General features: G+C 42.1%; 1 protein-coding gene across 2 annotated transcripts in view; it reads right to left on the bottom strand.

Moving 5' to 3' along the window:
* Positions 1–5,637: 5,637 nt before the first annotated feature.
* LOC309387749 (ADAMTS-like protein 1) overlaps positions 5,638–22,056 on the bottom strand; it is a 267,422-nt gene continuing 251,003 nt past the window's right edge. For both annotated transcript variants that reach the window (XM_081944501.1, XM_081944502.1), the window contains 5 exons: positions 21,268–21,448; positions 18,217–18,424; positions 13,752–13,861; positions 12,445–12,665; positions 5,638–11,423 (listed from right to left, as the gene is read on the bottom strand). In XM_081944501.1, coding sequence (XP_081800627.1) covers positions 11,317–11,423; positions 12,445–12,665; positions 13,752–13,861; positions 18,217–18,424; positions 21,268–21,448 — 827 coding nt within the window. In that variant the 3' untranslated portion in view covers positions 5,638–11,316. The remainder of the gene's footprint in view (positions 11,424–12,444; positions 12,666–13,751; positions 13,862–18,216; positions 18,425–21,267; positions 21,449–22,056) is intronic.

Genomic DNA, 22,056 nt, shown 5'->3' with positions numbered 1-22,056 from the left:
AGCTATGCCTATCAAGCCACCCCATGCTACCAAGCCACGCCCATAGAACCAGTAGTAAAAATTTTTGAATCCCATCACTAGTCAAGACCCAGTTTTGACCTTCTGTCTCATGGTTGTGGCCCCCAGCTTGACTCTTTTGACCCCTCTGTGGACACCCCTAGGATAACTGGGTCAAAAGGTCTAAAATAGCTCCCTACAATGATAACTGAAATTTCATTTCATTTCATTAGCCTTTCTGCAGGCTCCTAATCGAAGTTGAAGGAGGAAATCATGCCAAAGGTTTTGGCAGGGATCTCTATGGTACACCAATCCTGTCCCCATCCCCTGTCCGGAATAAACCAAGGGAGGAGGCCACACTATTAAACAGAGTGTCAGTGTTCTGAGTAATGCACTCATTGAAAGCAGAACTCTGAGGCCAGTAGATCCCTCTAAAAACATGTTCATTGGATACATCCCATCGGCATAGCTGGTGGAAACCAATTCTGAAAGTTCCCACCTAATTAAAAGAATGAAACTTTCCTCCTCCCTAGTGTCATCAGCCACATGGCCCAATGAATACAGCTGGCAGGCTCCTCTCCTCCTTCACCAGCCACCTGTTACGATGACATTGGTTCCCACAGGAAAACTTTTTATTATGACTGTAAGATGGACTATCTACTTCCCTTCTCCCCTCCTTTCTCAGGCTTTGTGGCAACTTTGAGGCAGTACAAGATGGCCAGGTTCACTTCAGATTTGACCCAGAGATGTCAGAAAGCCAAGATGTGGGCCATCCTGGTCTGATCAAAGCATCACCTATTTTAAACTCATAAAAAATAGGCAGAGGTTTGACTGCCTCCTTCTTGAGATTTTTTTGAACTAGCTTCTGAGGACACTTCCAATAACAAGCAAGAGAAAGCCCAGAGAATCTTGCTCTCATTGGCTAGAACTGATGTTTTTTTTTAATATTGTAAAAGAGTGAAAGCCGTTAGCAAAACATGGTTTTGCTACAACAAATGAATAAACTTTGTTGCCCTAAGTAAAGGTTCCCCTTGCACATATGTGCTAGTCGTTCCTGACTCTAGGTGACGGTGTTCATCTCCGTTTCAAAGCCGAAGTGTCAGCGCTGTCTGAAGATGTCTCCGTGGTCATGTGGCTGGCATGAGTAAACGCCAAAGGCGCACAGAACGCTGTTACCTTCCCACCAAAGTGGTCCTTATATTTCTACTTGCATTTTTACAGGCTTTCGAACTGGTAGGTTGGCAGAAGCTGGGACAAGTAACGGGAGCTCACTCTGTTACACTGCGCTAGGGATTCGAACCGCTGAACTGCCGACCTTTCTGATCGACAAGCTCAGCATCTTAGCCACTGAGCCACCACGTCCCTCATGCCCTAGTTGGGGGCCAATCTAAGATAAACAGCATCTGCTTTGAGGTGTGGGAATTCAGGCTTCCTTGGTGAGGGGCAGTTAATTGGTTTTGGTGTCACATTTCTGATTGGAAATAATTTGAATTAACATGGAAAACAAGCAGTATTTTTGGTCTTGAGGATTTGGAAGCCAAGCATGATATTGGATAGTAAATGGGCAAAACAGGGAAACTATGAAAATGAAACTATGAATATGCAGAACAAGGAAACGATTGGATCGGCTGCCTTGTTCTAAGAGTTATAGAGACAATGGGAGTCAGGCAGCATACAAATTAAATTAATAAACAAGCAAGGCATCTGGAAACCAATGGCTCAAGTTAGTTACACCAAATGTGATTGGACTGATGTGGTTGGACAGCTATGGTTGCTATGCTAAACTGAATAGTCTTCGGGCCTTTTCCCATTGAAATTAAGAAAATGTGCACAATATATTTAAGTTTATTTTCTAGGGGCTACTGAATGATCAGACACATTCTTAACTTGAATCCCAAGTTGGAAAAACCCTTGGAGATCTATAAGTCCAACTCCCTATTCAATATGGAATCCATTAGCTCCATGCCAAATGACCATCCAGACACTACTTGAAGACCTCCAGTGAAAGAAAGCTCCATCTGTTTCCAATTCGTGCGGCAGCTAATTCTGTTTGCTGGTCCTACAGGTCATACTCTCTTCCTGAGGCTCTTCCTGAGATCTAGCCTAAACCCCCTTCCTTATAATTTCAACCCATTGCTCTGGTCCTGCCCTCTGAGGCAACAGAGAATAAATTTAAAATTGACATGACAATCCTTCAGACATTTGAAATATGCTATTATCTCGTCCCTTGGCAATCCCTTCTGTAGGCCATACATAGCCAGATTCTTTAACATGCCTCAGTATCCCTGACAGAGGTGGGATTCAAAAATGTTAACAACTGGTTCTCTACCTGGTTGCTGGGTGGGCATGGCCTACTCGGCCTCCTACACAATGGTGGGGGGTGTTTCACCCTCCCCATACTCCGGAGGCTTCCCTTGAGCCTCTGGGATGGCAAAAATGGCCTCCCCGGGGCTCTGGAGGCAGGAAATGGGCCCATTTCTGGACTTCCGTAACTTCCAGGAGACCTGTTCTTCACCCTCCCAGAGCCTCCACTTGGGCCATGCACTTACTTGGCATCCAAAACAAGCGATCGTTTACTTTTTCAGCAACTGCGTCCCACTGCTGGCTCATGATTCATTCGTAGTCAACTCCTAGAATCTCTTTTCATGAACTCTTACCAAGCCAGAAATCTTTCATCCTCTATTTGTGCTTATTTTTTTCTTGCTAAATGCAGAACTTAGCATTCCAGTAATTAAATACCATTCTTTTCATTTGCATAAAGCCATTAACCAGTAGTCTTTGGGTGCATTTCTAGAGTGAATTATGAATCCATCTAACAGAAGCATCATATAACTCATGATTTTATCATTTCAGTAAGAAGAACATGTTGAAGGCTTGCCAAAGGTCTTGGTATATGATGTATTGCATTCCTTGATCAATTGAGTTAGAACATGAATTCTGTAGCTATTTTTAAACTGAGAGAATTTTGAACCAGGGCCTATAGAAAGCAGAGTTTGCTGGTAAAATAGGATGGTCATGATTCATCATTACTTCATTATTACATTTCACCAGCATGTTTAGGTCGACAGATTGTTGGGCTAGTTGTAGGAAACTTGTAGATCAGATCTCTGCTCAGTTATGTTACAGAGATATGAACCACTTGCAAGATTCATTTTGTAACCCCACTGATCAGGATTCTGAAGCAGGCAAATCTGTTTATATTTTTATATAAAATCACCTTTTATATAAAAGCCATAGCGGATACATGTTTATAATGTGGAGAATTTCTTATCCTGTTTCGTGAATACCTGTTTTAAGTAACTGTTTATGAAATTATTCTTGAGATGAAAAGCAATTGGCAAAATTATTGCATCAAGGAATTTCATGACCAGCCAAATTAGGTAACCATCTTCTTTATCTCTAGTCTTGTGAAAGATCTGGAAGATACTTTTCAGAAGACCAGCTTGTCAGACCTGGAAGCCATCCTTTATCTTTTGGACTTCAGGCCTGCCACATTTTCTACTGTGGGAAAATGGGAGGGGGGATTTTATAGAGTGTGGGTGATATGTAGCCATAATAATATTCTTTCTCAGAAAGTCAAGGTCAACTGGCCCTTCAGCTGTGATTAGGTGACTGGGAGGCATCTCCTGTTTTGGATGGTACCTGATTGGATCATGTGATGGACATGTGGGTGCTGGGTAGGGCTTGAATTTTCACTCGGGTGGGGAAAAACCTGGAAACTTTCAGATTCGGATTTTCCCAGATGTGACAATATGACATCTCTAATAAAATGGAACTTTGGTGAAACTCAAGCCACAGAATCTTCTTTCTTTTGGAGTGTTACTTGGAACCCTGACACAGGTATGATTATGGTTTTGTTCCATGCAATATCTACGTATAATATAGTTTCTTACTAAATCTGATGCTGGATGCAAATGATGAACTTACTCTGGCTGGGAAATTCTCCAAATTCTAGTATCTCTCTCAATTAAACGCCTGATATTTATTGTATCAGGGCAACTCCAGAGGGTTTTGTGTAAGAGATTAAGGAAGTGTGGATTGCAGAGACTATAACACTGTGTAACTGGTTTTAGTTGCTCTCCCTTTGCCTTATAAAAGCTAAGCAGGCCTAGAACTGGCTAACACTTGGATGGGAGACTAGAGATCTCCCATCTCAGGTCTGTAGACTAGACTTGGAAGTTGGGAAAACATTCTGTAAGAAATCAAAGGCAAACCACTTCCTAATTCCGGCCAAGAAAACTACACCAAGGGAGTCTTTACTTTTATTGGCTCTTTAGAGTGTGGGAAGTATTTAGCCAGTTTCAGGAAATGTTCTAGCTTATATATGTTGCGTGTTTTTCTTTTAAAATTAAAATACAACCAGGTATGAACCTCGCAGGACAAAATCATACCATTCATTTCCACAGCAGTAATTCTTTAAGAATAGTCTGCCATAAACTCTGAAGGTACTTTATACGGCCGTTGTCCCACCTCTTTTAAATCCAGTTCAACCAGAGTAGGAGCTAGAAGGAAGCTCCTAATGACCAGCCATTACCTGGGAATTAAGGGTTGGATGTGTCCAGTGAGCCAACTTTCTGCTACATTGCGAACAAAAGCACATTTGGTGTTTTCTAATCACAATCAGATGGGTCAGCACACAACTCCTAAAGTCTAACAAAGTATTTGAGTTATCTGAATTCATTCTGATATTCCTAGATTCCAAGACCTTAGACGTATATGCTTATATTTTGCCTGTGGTCTATAAATATCTAGCTATATTAATCCCTAAATGTCCTTGACAATCAAAGTCTTTGCTATTTCTAAAGATCCAGAAGTGTCGAACACAATTTTGCTGATTTATAGGAAATGCCTGGCCTTTAAAAGCAAATATTGACGGAGTAAATACACTAATGACAGGGGCACCCTATTATTTCAGATTAGAAGTTTTTTGTACATTCTATTTTTGTATCATGCTGATTTATTCATTGAAACTCAGCTACATTTTCCTGCATCCTGAAATGTTTTGTTTCAATCAAATGAGAAGCAGCACCGGTTGTAGAAATTGTGGGTTCTTGGAATCTAATGTGTAGAGACATTGTAATTTGTGAGGCTGAATACTCCCTTGCTTATGCCATGTGGCATTTAAAACAGCTACCTCCTTGTGTTGGAAGCAGGAGTGGAAACTGTTAAACTTGAATCTTTTCTTTAAAAAACTTAAAAGTACTTTGTTTTACTAATAGTAACCATAGATTACAGCCCTTCTAGATCTCTGTTGTTTTGTTTTTCAGCAATTGGTTGTCAGTGAAGTTTTTTCAGCTTGATAAAGCCACAACAATAACAATGGGGAGATGGAAGGCTGAAGGGCCTTTTGAAACAAAGACCTTCCTGGAAGCCCTTTTAATGGCTTTCCAAAATTGGAGATTCCCGAACTCAGAAAAGGAGATTGGCAAAAATTGGGGGAGAGATGGGAGATAATTCCAGTATTCAGATTTTTGTTTTGTTTCTGGCTTTAGGATGGGAATGGCTGTGGATTCTGGAATGTTCTGTCCACGTCCTCAGAGATTTATGTTTTTCTTCAGACAGAGACAGAAAAGGAATTGTGAATATTTGTAATCCCCAAAACTCCAGAGGAAATGATAAAGAACCAGTCTGACAAGAAAGTAAATAAATAAGATGCATTATTTGTACAAAAAAAAATTATATAAACAAGTTTTTTTCTTTAAAAAAAAGGGGAGGGGAGCTGCCTCCTGAAGTACTTGTTAAGCTTAACAAGAGATTTACATGGATGCTGCCAAGTCACAATTCATGAAACATTTGTAATTACATTCATAGGCCGCAAGCCTTAGCACAGTTACAGACATGCCTGTTGTTGGAGGAATTTGACTCAGAGGATCCTAGCTGGGGTTTGCAAATGGAACAGAGCATCTAGCCATCTCTGGGGGGTATGTGTGGGGTGCGTGTGTGTGGGAAGGCAACTCAGAGTTGGATACAGCTCAACTGAAGTCAGGACTGGATTATTCTGCCTTTGCTTCAATTCAGGTCTTTGGGTTGCAAGAGCATTAAGTGGCACTGACAACACAAAGAGGCCTACCTTGAGTTTGTGCTGAAATAAAGAGGGAAACCATCTTCTTCGGGAGCCTCATTTACATTTATATTAGGGCATCCCGAAAACCCTGCTCCCAGGGGTGGGCTGCTGGGTGTTCGCGAGAACCTCTAGCTAAGATTCTGTGCAGTTCGGAGAACCCCCAAATCCCATTCCTGGCTGGCCCCGCCCACCCCTCCCCTCCCAAGAGTCCCCACGCGGCCCATTTTGGATGCAGATAAGTGCAGGGCGCGTGTGGAGGCTCAGGGAAGTTGAAAAAATGGGCCTACAGGACATTCAGGAAGGCCCATTTCCGGCCTCCATTGGGCCTCTGGAGCCTGGGGAGGCCATTTTCTCCCTCTTGGAGGCTCAAAGAAAACCTCCGGAGCCCGGGGAGGACAAAAATGCCCCCCCCGGGTGCAGGAAGCTGACTAGGCCACGACCACCATGGCCAAGCCCACCCAGCTACTGGGCAGAGAACCCCTTATTAAAATTTTTGAAGCCCACCCCTGCCTGCACCCATTTGAATGCTGTCCCCTGGATTTATTTCACAGAGAATTTCCAAAAGGCCACCATCCAAAAGAGTTTAGCTACCGACACCCGATGTTCTAATGGAAATCTATTTATTTTTCTATTGAAAAAAAAAACAGCCACCACATTACCGCTAAGTAAAAGGGACCTTTCGTTTGCGGAATATAAGCTTTCTCTCCATGCTTCCCTCCCTCAAGCCCCTCCCCTCCATTGTGGTTTTCTCTGTACGAAATGAATGTGGTCAAAGTTAAATACAAAAACAAGGACAGACAATACATTGTTACCGGGATTACAAAAACATTGCAGATGTATTACAGAAGAATCTCTTCTCTTCTCTTGCCCCCCCAATAGTTTCATCTGGACAAAATAATGTACAATTATTTATATTGCACTTTTTATACAAGAAATTCTAATAAATACACACACATATGATACATTTACATAACATACAAAGACGTTCTCTCTCTCTCTTTTTAAATAAATGTTGCATTGATTCATAGCAACACAGTAATTCAGAGACCCATCTGAAAAGAGAGCGAATTCTCTGCCAGATACATTTTGGAAAGCCCAAAACAGAAGGCAATTTAAATCTGGCGGACCTGACATTGACCTCATCAGAGAACTTCCAGACCTGTTTTAAAATATACAGGTAATAAAAAGCTGCAACCTATCAATGCTACCTTCAGCACACATTTTACGGTTAAATACAAGCCAAGAATCCTCTACAAACACACCCAAGCCGCAGGTCTGGCCTTTTATAGTGCTTGTGCTCAACCAAACCCTCAGAACTGAAGAGTCCACCTACCCACTCTGAAGATGTTTGGGGTACAAAAATCATCATCTCCTTTTAATGACCCCATAATACCTTTGCGGGGTGGAGTCAGGGCAACTGAATGGAGCAGAGTGTTTACTGGCCGGATGCCCTTCCTGTCACCCAAGCGGAGTTTTATTCAGCAGATAAATTCTCGTTGTGCCCAGAGAGGAAATATCTGCCTCTACCTAGGATCAAACTCACAAGCTCCTGTTGTGAGGCGATAGCTTCACCTCTAGGCCACCGCACCACTCATGATCTTGTTTGAAGGACCTCCCTTCTCTGCAAATACAAAATATCAATTGATTTACAGATGCTCAATCCTTCATCTTACTGAAGCCCAGCTTTGGATAGTTTATTAGAGGTGTACAGCCACTGTAGCTTGGAGAAATCAGTGCTGGGTAAAAACTATCACACCTGCCAAATGTTGTGTCAGAGTCAGTTCCCCAAAGCAAGACAAATCAATCACATGCTTCTTTTATCATTACTGTGTCAGCGTCGGTGGGAAACAGCTCATTCATTTGTTCCGCTTTTAGCCCAGGCTCTAAATGGTGTGAAGGACACTGTAGACCTGATGGCTGCCCTAGAGACTGCCTTTCAGGGGTGGTATTCACATCTGCCCTACCAGTTTGCAAATGTGAGTGCACTCATGTTTCGCCGGCAAGCACCCTGTCAGCACATGCGCTGAGCTTTCTCTGCATGCACTTTGGCTAAAAAAAAGGGCCTAAATGGGATAGCGTAGAGCCGGGGTCGGTGGGCAGGGCCACCCGCCATTTCCACTATCGGTTCGGAAGAACCACTTCGAACCAGCAGAAACCACTAATAGCAGGCAGAAAATATAGTCTATAACCTGTTTAAGTTCTGTCATGGGGCAACCCATGTTTCACCACACACTTTGTTCCAAAATGACTTCTTACTCTTCATTAAAACAGCCTATCATTTTGCGATTTCTGTCACATTAAGGAATTGACTTGCAATTCTAAAAGTAGTCACAGTAGGGTTTTTTTTTTGGGGGGGGGGAAGCCTCATGGGGTATCTGGGGAAAAAAAGATGAACTTAATGAATAGCAGAGATCTGGAGTCTGTGAACTCTGAGCAAATTTCTTAAAGGCACTTGGCTCCATTTGACAACATCCAGAAAGCAAACAGCCATGCAGTTATTCCTAAGTGAGAGAGTCTAAATCAGGGGTGTCCAAACTTGGGAACTTTAAGACTTGTGGACTTCAACTCCCAGAATTCCCCAGCCAGCATGGCTGACTGGGGAATTCTGGGAGTTGAAGTCCATAAGTCTTAAAGTTCCCAAGTTTGGACAACCCTGGTCTAAATGAAGGGGCATTATAAGATTGCTGCAACAGCCTGTCAATCAGAGCTTCTATTCTTCCAAAGAAGTGTATTTCAGAGCTGCCGTGTTTTGGCTCCAAGCAATTCAGCACAGTTTGTGAACTTCATCCTGCTTAATTAAAAAGAAAAGCTCTTTTTTTTTTAAAAAAAAAACAAGGATCATGAAGCACCTACATATATTGATTGTCTTTCTCTGAGTCATCCGCATCAAGTGAGAAAAGAGTTCAGTTAGTATATTTCATCAGGTCTGAGAGGATGTTGATAATTTACCTCTGCATTGTTCCACGTAGTGGGCATCACAGCAGCAAGGATTAATAGGATTACTTTGCACCAGCAATCCATTTTAAACATGATCTAATCTCATGGAACCTCTAATTTTAATGTAGAATAGAAAAAGAGTTGGAAGGGACCTTGGAGGTCTTCTAGTCCAACCCCTGCTTAAGCAGGAAACCCTACACCAAAGGTGGGTTGCTACCGGTTTGCACCGGTTTGGGCAAACTGGTAGGGGAAATTATGACTGGGTCACCGAACCGGTAGGGACGGCGGCTGGCCAAGCCCCTGAACCGGTTCCTGCGTCGCCCATGCTGTTGCCGGCATGTTTTTTTTGTCATTTTCTAATGTTCTGTGCATGCACAGAACAATTTACTGGCAACTGTGCACACGCAAGCAATGTGTAGCATGCGCACACGTGAGTGAAGTGCGCAGGGCGCACACAAGCAAACTGGCAGTAACGCCGGCAGCAGTCCACCCCTGCCCTGCATCATTTCAGACAAATGGGTTAGCCAACATCTTCTTGAAAACTTCCAGTGTTGGGGCATTCACAACCTCTGGAGGCAAGCTGTTCCGCTGATTAATTGATCTAACTGTCAGGAAATTTCTGCTCAGTTCTAAGTTGCTCCTCTCCTTGATTAGTTTCCACCCATTGTTTGTTCTTGTCCTGCCCTCAGGTGCTTTGGAGAAAATCTATACCGTTGTATAGATTATGTTGCCCTTCCATCGTAGAGAAGGGGTGAAGCTGAACAGGGGTTGCCCACCTCTTTCAAAAAACTTTTTGGGACAAATGAGTTCACTTATTCCTCTTAGGGTTTGCCTCCTACTTTCTCTTTTATTATTGCAAAATATTTGTGGGTTTTTTTTAACACTCGCTTTGAACCATATGGACTATATAGTTTTCTATCCCAATTTCTTCTTATTCTTTTAGGCTTTTTAAAATTAGTTGCCAACTTCGTTTCTACTAACAAAAGCCAAGAGAAACATGCGATGGAAACCTCTTGAGTATTTTCTTCCACTTTCATCAGATTGAATATTTATCAAGAGTAATCAGGATAAACCTGCATACAATATACTTAGTTAGGTGTTTTTTTTAAAAAAATGAAATAAATTAAAAAAGAACTCCAAGTGTTCAGTAAGCGAAGAAGAGATTGGTATCTGGACCGCAAGGAACCAAAATGAACTGTTAGAGAGTTTTTATCTTTGGTGTACTTTTCTTCCTAACCTGAATGGTATTGCTCCCCATGCATTTCAGCCACATTATTAGAAAATGCAATTTAATCTACTGTAGCATTTTGAGAGTCAAACTGTACCACCTGAGGATCACAAAAGCAGAAAACCTCAAATTGTAGCATAAAATAGATCATATGGCTATGATAAACTCATTATGGATACAGACAAGCCATCACTTACTCAAATGTACAAACAACCTCTTGGGAAGTACTGAGCTAGACAGCGAGGACTTTACTTACTTCCCCTTATTTTTAATTACATTTCCCCCAACTTAGTGGCCTCTGGATATGTTGGCATGGGTAATCCCCATCCTGATGGCCAATTTCTAGCCCCAAAAGGCCAGCTGTTCTTGCTAGTGAGCCTCTGTGGCAAAATGCCAAGGAGTCACAAGTATAACACTGCAAGCTACCAGCTTCCCGGGTGGTGATAGTGAGCTCACCGTAGTAAATCCCTATTTTGGGAAGAGGATATACTGTAAGCATGCCAGAATCAGTTCCAACGTTTGCAAGGTGGCAGTCGTCCATTTTAATCTTTGCTTTCTGCATCTGTCAAGCCCCATTTCAATTCAGGTAGTAGTAATCCAGTTGGGCGTCTGGTCTCCAGTTACTTCCACATCATTTCTTCAGTCCGTCAAGGGCCCCCCCAGTGATGTCTTCTGGACGGTTCCATTTCCAACATGCTTTCTCTCTCTCTCTCTCTTCGGCCTCCACCCTCATCATGAACTGTGACTCGCTGCACATGTTTCCCATCATTAGGAGAGAAACCTTGTCAAGGTCATTTTTTTTTTTTAGAAAGAACAAATGACTCTGTTAAAAGAGATTTCTTAACCAGGAAAAAAATAAAAAGAAGAGAGAGGGAGAGAAAGGAAAAATAAATAAATAAGTGGCAGACGAGGCAACTGCTTTTCCAATTTTCCTTCTCTCAAGCAGCTCTTCTCAGGAGCAGAGTAGAGCAAGGCCATCGGTTGCTAAATTCACTTTCTCTTTCTTTCTTTCTTTCTTTCTTTCTTTCTTTCTTTCTTTCTTTCTTTCTTTCTTTCTTTCTTTCTTTCCTTCCTTCCTTCACTGCTGCCTTCATGCTTTTCCACACGTCCCACAGCAGCGTGACTTGAACTGTGCCAGTTGGCAGAGCTTTAACTGCTTCACCTTCTCACAATACCTGGTGGTATCTCTGCACTCAACTAGGAAAAAGGGGATGAGAATAGTAAAAAAAAAAAAAGAGGGGGGGGGAGAATGACAAATCTCATCTTGAATCTTGCTGGCTGGCTAACTTTAGAACATCTGTAGTTACTCAGATGAAAGATGATCCTGAACTTATGACATTCCCACCTCCAGAAGAAAAAGCGAACAGGAAAAGAAATTTAAACATGTACAGAAAGTCCAATAAAATGCCAAGGTGTCCCACCCTGACAACCTGGAATTGTCAGTTCTAGCTGAAATCAGTCCTAGCGATCTCCCCCTCCTAATAAATGTTTGAAGAGCCAAAGCTAATTAGCTAACAAAATTAGTAGGTATGAATTGAATTTGTAACAAAAAAATAAGTGAAATTATTTGAATCCGATCTGTTTTATACCAAGCATTTTCTCTTGCATATATGAATCACTTTTGTACACAGAAACACACAAGGACCAAATCTTTCACTTCCCTCTTTCTTTCCAGCAGGATGGAGGTGGGATAAGTGGAAGGGGTAGAGGTACGGAATGGGACAACTTGCCACAGGCAGCTCGCTGTGGCCACCTCTCCATGGCCAACTCAGGGCGGGACAACGCTGCAAGTTGTGGTCATGTGACTCATGCTTGAACACCATGGGTGGAACTGATGTTCAGTTGAGCACAGTCATGTGATGTTTTATTTAATAGTCGGAATGGAATTACTTAATCAAATTACTTACTGAAGTGGTTCACTCATGGTCTTTAAGCACAATGTCACATGACTACAACTTGCGACATCCTGCTGGCTTCCCCATTGACTTGGTTTGTCGGAAGCTGGCTTTGAAGTTTGCAAATGGCAGTCATGTGACTGGGTTGCCAAAAGTTAAGTACTGTTAAGTAGTTAAGTGATGGAGTCTTTGATCCCAATTTCGCTTGTTATGCGAGGACCGCCTATACTTGTAGGGAGGAATGTGTGAATAGCTCCTAAGAATAGGTCTTTTCAGGCTGCTGCATTGCTTATTGACTAGGGTGTGAAATAGTAAAAACGTACTATTTTCGCATGGAGTGATGTTACACCTCTGCCAGTTAGCCGGCCTTGGTCTCCAGGCGCATAAGTGATCTTGCACAGGCTGGTTTGTATGAACACGGACACATTCTACTCTTCTAGATTGGAAGCCATAATTCCCACAGGTAGCAGTGCATAACGTCCACAGACTGACTCTCCAGTGTACGCCACAGGCATCTGTCCAGCAATTCTGAGTGCTTAAAGGCCTTTGATGGAAAAAAAATACATAAAATGGGAGGAAAAAACATTAATATTTTCATATACCCTTTAGGGCACTCGATTGCATTGAGGGCCACATCAGGGTTGTGTTTGACCTCGGGGGATGGGGTGGGAGTGGCCAGGGTGGGAGTGACCAGCACAATGTCACTTGTGTCGCAACAGCCTCTTGTAACCCTGCTGCCAGTGAAAAGGGAGCTTGGGGGCAGGGCACACGTGCCCACCCCGAACTCCCTTTTCTCTGGCAGAGGGCTGTAGGAAGCCGTGGTGGCCAAAAACGAAGCTGGGAGCTCCCTTTTTTCTGGGGGCCAGATGTAAGCACCTCACGGGTCGAATCCGGCCCGTGGGCCTGGAGTTTAACACCCCTGCTTTAGGGAAACGGATTCAAGATTATCCGCACGGGAGCTGGGATCAATTTCAGAGATGTTTGGATTTTAGAAAATAATCACAAACAAAAAATGGCTTACAAAAGGGTATGGAGACAGTGCTATGAAGTTGTATAACATGTTCTGATGTTGCTAACCATGAGGTCAACCCTCAGAATTAAAATGTCTTTCCTTTGGAGCAGTGGTAGTCAACCTGGTCCCTACCGCCCACTAGTGGGTGTTCCAGCTTTCCTGGTGGGCGATAGGGGTTTGCTGTAACTCTGCTTTATAAATTTTATAAAGTAAAGTTACTTCCCTACTTTATAAATCACCATTACTGTGGAACCGGTGGGCGGTTAGAAAATTTTACTACTAACAGAGATACAAAAGTGGGCGGTAGGTATAAAAAGGTTGACTACCCCTGCTTTGGAGCTTCAGCCTGTACACAGATGAATGCAAATACATTCAAACATTAGGAAGAGAGTAGAAAAGCATGTATTTTGCAGAAAAGGCAGATGGTTATGATGCAGGGGGTGGAGGGGAAAGAAGAAGCATGACCCTCCTAACTCTTTCGACCAAGGAGGGCGCTGGAGACTTTTTACATAACCAGTGAGACAAAAGCATTCATTGTGATTGGCAATTATCATGTATTATTGTGTGAGAACCAGAAGACAGGGCTTCTGGTATTTTCAAGGTGCCAGTGGGACCTACCTCGGGAGGGAACTGCATTGGTCCGAAGGCACAGAGACTCCATCTCTCGTCTGGCAAAAAACCTGCCTGTGCTGGAGTGCCAGACGAGAGCCAACACAAGGCCCATTGCACTGTTAACAAACAAACAGAAAAACAAGAGACTGGTTAGAACAAATGTGAAACTCTTCACTTCCTGCCTGAAGTGGTAAGAGAGAGGACTTTTGAATCTTCTATATACATAAAAATAGTTGTGTGTGTATGTTCCAGCATAACTCTGGAGAACCTTGAGCAATTTCAACCAAACTTGGCACACAGATGACTTACTCTCTGGAAAAAAATACTGTGGGGGTAAGACACCTCTAACACCCCTCAGTGTGTGTGCGTGTGTGTGTTTGTGTGTGTGTGTGTGTGTTTGTTATGCATGTGGCATGCAGAGCCCAGCTCAGCTCCACCGTGCATGCATGCATGCCTCCCGCTGGCTAGCTGATTTTCAGGTCTCTGCTGCGCATGCGCGGGGTTGATGGAAGCACAGAGGGGAGGTGTGAGCCCCCCCACAGCCTGTTTTTGCTCCCAGGAGGCTGCAGGGAGGCCTACTAAGCCCAGAATACTGCATGGGATGTGAGTAGTGCGCACATATGGGAGTTGGGGGGGGACTGTGGGGTTCATATGACACTATAGATATCATTCATTCCTTTTCATGTCTAATACAGGATTAGGAAAAATAAATACCTGGACAACGCCGGGTTATCAGATAGTTTGTGATAAACCACAAGAGTTGATTGACTAATTGTAGAACTACAATTCTAATGTTTTGAACAGACACAAATAGGAAACTTTCAGAAAAGTTGCCATATGAATCTCCATGAGAAAAGCTAGCGTACTGTGTATCTTGCTCGCTCATTTATCTGGTTAGCCCCTTTTATAATTATTTAGTGTGTGTGTGTGTGTGTGTGTGTGTGTGTGTGTGTGTATATGTATATATATATATATGTGTGTGTGTGTGTGTGTGTGTGTTTGTTTGTTTTAAAGGCATGTTATGAATAATTGAAAATGAAGATATGATTAATGTTAAGTGCTAGGTATTTAACCAATGTGGCTAATCAATGTACACAATCTTTTTTTACACAATAGTGGAACCTTCATTTGTGATTTAGATTTTATCCCCCTTCACCTCTTTACACTGTAACATTTTATGAGTGCTTCGAGCTTTCCTTAATCCTTAAAAGTCCCACCAAAAGTCCCCGAGGAATGTTTCTGGAGAGTTACTAGGAATGGATCAATAAACTTTGCTTAGTAAAAATTTATCCAGCCATATCTAAGGAATATGCCTTCAACAGGAAAGGATACAGTAAGTTTAGTTTTCAATATAAAACCTCAAAACCTCACCATACCAAACCCAAAACCATGGGGAGAGAATATGATTTGGGTATAATTCATTTGCAATTATCTTGTTCTTCTCCAGGAACTGCATCCATCCTGGTTAGAGTCTGTCTTTAAATTGTTGAATTTGATTATTGGGATTTTCTCCAGGTCTCTAAAAAGATTAATTACTGGCTATGTCAGATAATATGATGGTATTTGTGTACTAGACAAAGCAATGTGACAAGCATTTGGGCTGTAGCATATAGATAGAGTGATGAGATTTGCAGGTAAAGACAAGGAACTGCTGATTCAGTTCTACAAAGGAATTATTGAGTCTGTCATCTGCACCTCTATAACTGTCTGGTTTGGCATGGCAACCAAACAAGACAGACACAGACTTCAACGGATAGTTAGGACTGCAGAACAAACAATTACAACCAGCCTGCTTTTCATTGAGGACCTGTATACCACATGAGCCAGAAAGAGGGCTGTGAAAATATCTACAGAACCATCACAATCTGGATATAAACTGTTTCAAGTTCTTTTCTGAAGATGACGCTATAGGGCATTGCACGCCAGAACAATGGGACAATCCCCCCCTCCCCAATCACTCTGCTAAACAACGAATTCCCACAATACTGTCAAACTATCGTAAGGCTATATTACTATTATTCTTCTCATTTTCCTATTACTTATCTCATCTTCTTATGTCTATAACTTTGTTGCTTGCATCTTGCGATGTACATTATTTTATTTAGTATCCTAGTATGATTTATGTTGACTGCTTATTTAGTGTCCTATGATAAGTGTTGTAGCTCATGATATATGATGAATATATTTTTATGATGACTATGATCATGCCTTATCACTTGTTGCTTGTATGTACACTGACAGCTTATGCACCAGAGACAAATTCCTTGTGTGTCCAGTCACACTTGGCCAATAAAGAATTCTATTCTGTTCTGTTCTTCTCTGCTCTACTTTAATAACATGTCATAAAACAGATAGTAGAAGAAAATTGAGAATTATCATCTTCCAGCACCTTGGTCCCTCCACCAAAGTCTGAGATGTTTAAACACGATGACTATTTGTGAAGGAGGCTAGGCTTCCAAGAGGTCTTCAAGAGCAGGTTGTATAAAGCACATTGCAATAATCCAGTAAGATTCATCAACATGGTTGTCTTCTGCTCATAGAATCCACGGATGGCTATTAATCTCTTGCCATTTGCCTCAGGGCACAAAGTACTTTGAGCTAGTTTTACAGAGAGGCGTCTTCAACCAGTCACAGTTACCTATTCAGAGCTCAGGAGAGTCAAGAGTTACAACAGTCCCAAATACAGAAGACCAGAAAGCTTAACTCCTAATATTGATCTCAAGCCCAGTCCATCTGAAAGTCTTGCGTTGCATGTCAGTTGAGAGTATCTACTTAGCACAATTTTAATTGTTCCTGTGATTGTGCCAGAGTGGGTTGCTACCGGTTCGCACCGGTTTGGGCGAACTGATAGTGGAAATTGGGACTGGGTGGAGATGGCAAGCTGGCCATGCCCCTGATCCGGTTCCCTGGTTGCCTCTGCCGTTGCCGGCTTATTTTTTTTAGTCATTGTTTTCATTTTTCAATTTACAGGCAGCTGCGCATGCGCGCAAAGCCAACCGGGAGCAACCCACTCCTGGATTGTGCTTGAACCCAAAGTACACAATGCCCTGCCTTGGTAGCTTTAAGGTATATCCAATTACAATTTTTTTAAAACATGAAGAAGAAAGTAAGGCCAACAAATTGGATGGACAGAATGAAAAAAAAACCAGATATGCTGTTATCGTCTTTGATTTTCTTGGAGGAAAACCGTGGTTACACTTATTCATGTTAATGTAACCAGTGATATTGCCAACAAGGGTCTGCACCTATTCCAAAAAAGATTTGATTCTCTCACTTCGGAGTGCAAGTAAAAAAATTATTAGATTTCAAAACCGTGATGTCAAAAGTTCAACTATAAACATGAGCAAAGGTTCTTTTTCTTTGATAAGTAATTGCATGAAATCCCCTCTCTGCGGTCGTTACAAGAGACATATCAAAACTAGATTATAGGAGACAGGAATAATGAAAAAGGCTTATTTTCCAAGGGTCAAAAGAATATGCTTCTTTCCTCTGCGTTTTGGAAAAGGTTAATAATTGAGCTTGGCCAATAGGAATCTGATATCCTTTGGGATGAACTCTGTGATACAACAACAAAATTCCATTTATATATAGACCATAATCTGTTCTTAATTGTAATTGCAATAATCAATTTGTGGACATGACTCAAAATGGAGTTATGTATGTTTCCACAGTGCTTAAAATATTCCCCTCCTTTTCCTGGCTGGAGAAATATTACATTAGACAGCCAAAAGGTCGACCAAAGTCGTTGAATTCATGCAGCTTTTGATAATGAGCCTGGATATGACATCATGGCATGATATAAACTAAGAGTCATCTTCCCAAGGGACCTGGAAGACCGCATGTATTATTTTTTTAAAAAACCTTTACCTAAAATTCCCAAATGAGGAAAAAATAATCCCCAGGAAATAATAAAGGTGGCATGCCTGTTCCAGAAGCTCTTTTATGTTTATATGTAGGGGTATGTAGTTTTTAGGGCAGTGATTGACTGCTAATTGAAAAATGAGGCATTTAGTTCTGCTTGAAGCCAGTGCATACTTTGCAATTATTCTTCAACTTGTCTATGATCCAACCTTATTTTTTCGCTTTGAAGGTAGCCTCAATTTCACCCACCCATAACTACATCAGTCTTGTTCTTCCTTTTGACCTATTCACTCTTCCTCCATATTTGTTTTAGAGTTCAATCCTTCTTCATGTTCTCTATAAGACTAATAATATTTGTCTATGGAGATTCTCGGTCATCCAGGTCACAGTTGTCTCAAAGGTGCTTTTTCAAGAAGCAACTGGACTTTCTGGTTTTTCTTTGAAGACTTTTCACCTCATCCAAAGTCCAGAAAGTCCGGTTGCCTCTTGAAAAAGCACCTTTGGGACCAATAATATTTCTTTCCTATTCAATGCAAGTAGACCTTTAATTACATCGATATATTTTCCTTCTCAGAATCAGAATGATTAGTGTGGGCCAAATTTGACTTACCTGTCCCCAGGCTGAAGTTGTCCACTCCACACACAGCTGTCTGTTGCAACTCTGAGTATCTACTGGACGCTTGGCCAGTTGAGCACAAATATCGCTGGACACAGGTATGGAAATGCCAGCAGCGGTCAGTTTTTGACAAGTCACCCTCCGGGACTGGATACCCCCACCACAGCTCTGGGTACACTGAGACCATGAAGTCACCATCCATCTAATGGGGAAATGTAAGGGAGAAGAATTTTTAGTGAAATTACTTGGAAAGAACTGTAGGTGCATTACAAAACTTCCAGTTTTGTTTCTTCTGAGACAACAACTCTCCATTTCATGTATCCAAAATCATGTTTATATTTATATATGTTATCTAATACATGCTTGATGAAATAAATATTTTTTTTGATTAAACCTAATGATTTCTTACTTGTTGGCATCTAAAATTGGGGAAAAAAATAATATTTCCCTGCAATGAATAACAAAGAGGGTAACAAATGGCAGAAATGGATGCAAACTCACACTGCTCACACAAATGAGAAACGATCGGTACATTTGGGATAATTGAATAATAAATAGTGTGTGAGTAGAGACATATTTGTCTGCGTGTTTCTGCACCTGCGTTTTATATATGCCTTCAAGTCAGTCTGGACTCTTGGTGGCTTGCTGGGCAAATCCCTACAGTTTTCCTAGCAAGATTTTAGAAGTGACTGGCCATTGCCAGCTTCATAGGTCTGAGAGAGAATGATTGGCTCAAGGTTACCCAGCTGTCTAGGGGTGGGTTCAGGCTGCCGCTAATGCCGGTTTGCTCAGGGCTGCGCTGCGTGTGCGCATATGCAGTACTAAAAGAAATGCTTCTGAAATGCATGCACAGAAGCAAAAAACAAGATGGCGCCGCCATAGGTGCTGTCGAGAGAACCAGTTCGGGAGCATGGCAGGCTGAGTTACTACCTACCAGTGACGTGCAGTCAGGTGAGGCAAGTGAGGCACAGCCTCACCACTCTCATCATGAAAAAAAAAAAGTAAAAGGAAAAAGCTGAGCTAGTTGCTGCCTCACCGTGGATGACTCTGCTTAACCTCACTGGTGCTCTCCCTCCCCAAGTGTAGTGACTTCCTCCCCAGGCCCCCATTCATTTCTCTCTCACACACACACAGCTGGATAAAACTATATAAAAATCTAGCCCAGCTTCACTGATTACAAGTTTGAAAAGGCAACGTGGCTCCACCTGCAATCAAACTACACTTGGGGAGGGAGAGCACAAGCGAGCACTGAGGAGACCACAGGAGGAGGCAGGAAGCCAGGCAAAGAGCCATGCTGTAGTACACACACTCCCCCCCAGCCTCTTTCTTTTGGAAGGCTCGGCTCCCCTCCGGCTTCTCTGCCTCTCCTCTCACCCCAGCCTGCCAGCAGGAGGTGGTGGGTGGGCTTTATTGTGTTCCAGGCATTTCCCACCCAGACAGCAGGCTGCATTTGCAATGGTGGAGGTGTTTGGGAAAGGCAGCAGGGGAATGGGGGGGGGGGGGTGAGCTGCTTTCAAGCCACTGGAAAAGATATCCAATCCAACTTTTGTGGGGGGGGGGTTGTTTGAGAGTGAGTGAGAGTGGGAAGGGGTAGGAGAGATAGTCCAATCCAACTTGTGTGTGTGTGTGAGAGAGAGAGAGGGGGGGGGAGGAAGGGAGAGAGGGAGGAAGGAGGGGAAGGAGAAGAAAAAGAAAAAGAAAGAAGGAGCAAAGGAGAAAAACAAATGCTGTTGCTTTAAATTGGAACTGAGCATGCCTGGCTGTGGAATTCTGGGAGTTGAAGTCCACAAGTCTAAAAATATTTGAAACTCAGCACTGTGTCAGTGCTTCACCAGTCATAAACCTCACCGCACCTCACTGCTACCTACTCAGCTAAACTGGTCTGAACCAGTAAGAATCCACCTCTGCAGCTGTCTTTGAGCCTAAGATAGAACTAGAACTCATGGTCTCTTGGTTTGTAACCTTGTACTTTAATTGCTACCAGTATAACAAACTGGTTATCTTTAACAGAATATTTGTGCATTATACAGTATGTACTGCAATGCAGATAGTCCTTGACTTATGACCGTAACTGAGACTAAAAATTGCCTTGTTAAGCAAGGCAGTTGTTAAGTGAATTTTGCCCCATTTTACACTCTTTTTTGCCACACTTGTTAGGTAAATCACTGTAGTTGTTAAATTAGCAGCACGGTTGTTAAATGAATCTGGCTTCCCTATTGACTTCACTTGTCTGAAGGTTGCAAAAGATGATCCCATAAACCTGGAACTCTGTTACCGTCATGTCCGGTTGCCAAGTGACCACATTCTGTTCAGGGGACCCTGGGGATGCTGCAACCATTGTGTGAAAAGTGGTCATAAGACACTATTTTTCAGTCCTGCTGTAATGTTGAATGTCCACTGTCTGAACGATTTTAAGTTGAGGACTACCTGTATGTGTGTGTTTGTGTGTAATGAGGAAGCACACCAGCTAAAAAAATTGTCAAGGGATTTTTCTCTTTATTTTATCCGAAAATAATTTTTGAGGCATTGCATTGCAATTCTCATTTGGTCAAGATACGCTATAAATGTGGTTGGAATATAATGGTAGTGATTCGAGAGTGGAGAGTGTGCTATACCATTTAATAAAAATGCTAGTCAGGTTAAGTATCATATTTCCATCATTTATAAAGGAAATTCAAAGAAGGAGAAAGCTTTCCCCACCCTTATTATGGGCATTGTATTCTAGTCATGTATACATCACGGAAGATTGGGCTGAAACATTTCTTTCTGATGGACTCAACTTTATGTACTTGCCCTTCCAGATGCTTAGTACCTCAGACCTGCCAAGTTTAAGTTGTCGGTAGACATTCCCTCATAAAAGATGACAGATATATATTGCTCTGTCCTGCAAAGAGACTCTTGGTCCATGGCTGCCAGGCAGTTTAAACCGATAAAGCAACTTTTGTTACAATCCCTAAGCAAGTAATGATTCCACAAAGGTTAGCAATCATTGCTTCATTGCAAAAGTTTTGACACACATTGTACACGTCAAATGGAAGGCCAAACCTTGAAGGGCAGTCTCTTCTATTGCATGCCACAGGTTGCAGATTTGGCTTGGGTTTCTCCACACAATGCGACACATTGACCTGGGTTCCATCCAGGAAGCATTTCAGCTGATGATATTGCAGACCCTTATTGCCACAAGAGGCTGAACAAGGTGACATCTTATCCACTGACCACCAGTAATCTGAAATCGCAACAATTCAATTCAATAAAAAAGTCTAGGCTAGTCCTTAGAAAGAATGATAAGAATGGGCAGGAGCTCAAGGAGCCATAAATGTTGCTGGGTATATACATCTCTGTGTGTAATAAAGCTTTAACCAAACTATGCTAGCAAATATGGAGAGCAACAAGTGGCTAATAGACTGAAAGAGGTACATCTACATATCAACAGCAAAGAAAGGAGATTTAAAAGGTTGTGCAAATTATCGGACATTATAATTTCATATACAAATAAAATAATCTTTAGAATTCTCCAACACAGATTAGAGCCCTACATGGAAAGGGAAGTGCCAGGAGTTCAAAATAGTTGTAGAAAGAGCAAGAAATAAATAACATTTAGCCTTCCAAAAGGTCCTGGAAACTTGGCTTTGTCAATTGGCCTGGAGCCCCAACAGGGACGTGTCATTCTGGAGGTGATTTATGGACTAAGATAAGAGCCTGTCTCCTCCCCATGTGCATGTTGCTCTCTTCCCTTCCCATCTTGTCAATTCTAAGTCAATTTTAAGATTGATATTTATTGTTCTACTGTTTCACTTTTTACTGTTTACTGTGATTGTGCACCACTTAGAGTCA

Source organism: Natrix helvetica (assembly GCF_964273705.1).
Source record: "Natrix helvetica genome assembly, chromosome: 2".
NCBI lineage: Eukaryota > Metazoa > Chordata > Lepidosauria > Squamata > Natricidae > Natrix > Natrix helvetica.
This window is presented reverse-complemented; position numbering and strand designations above follow the sequence as displayed.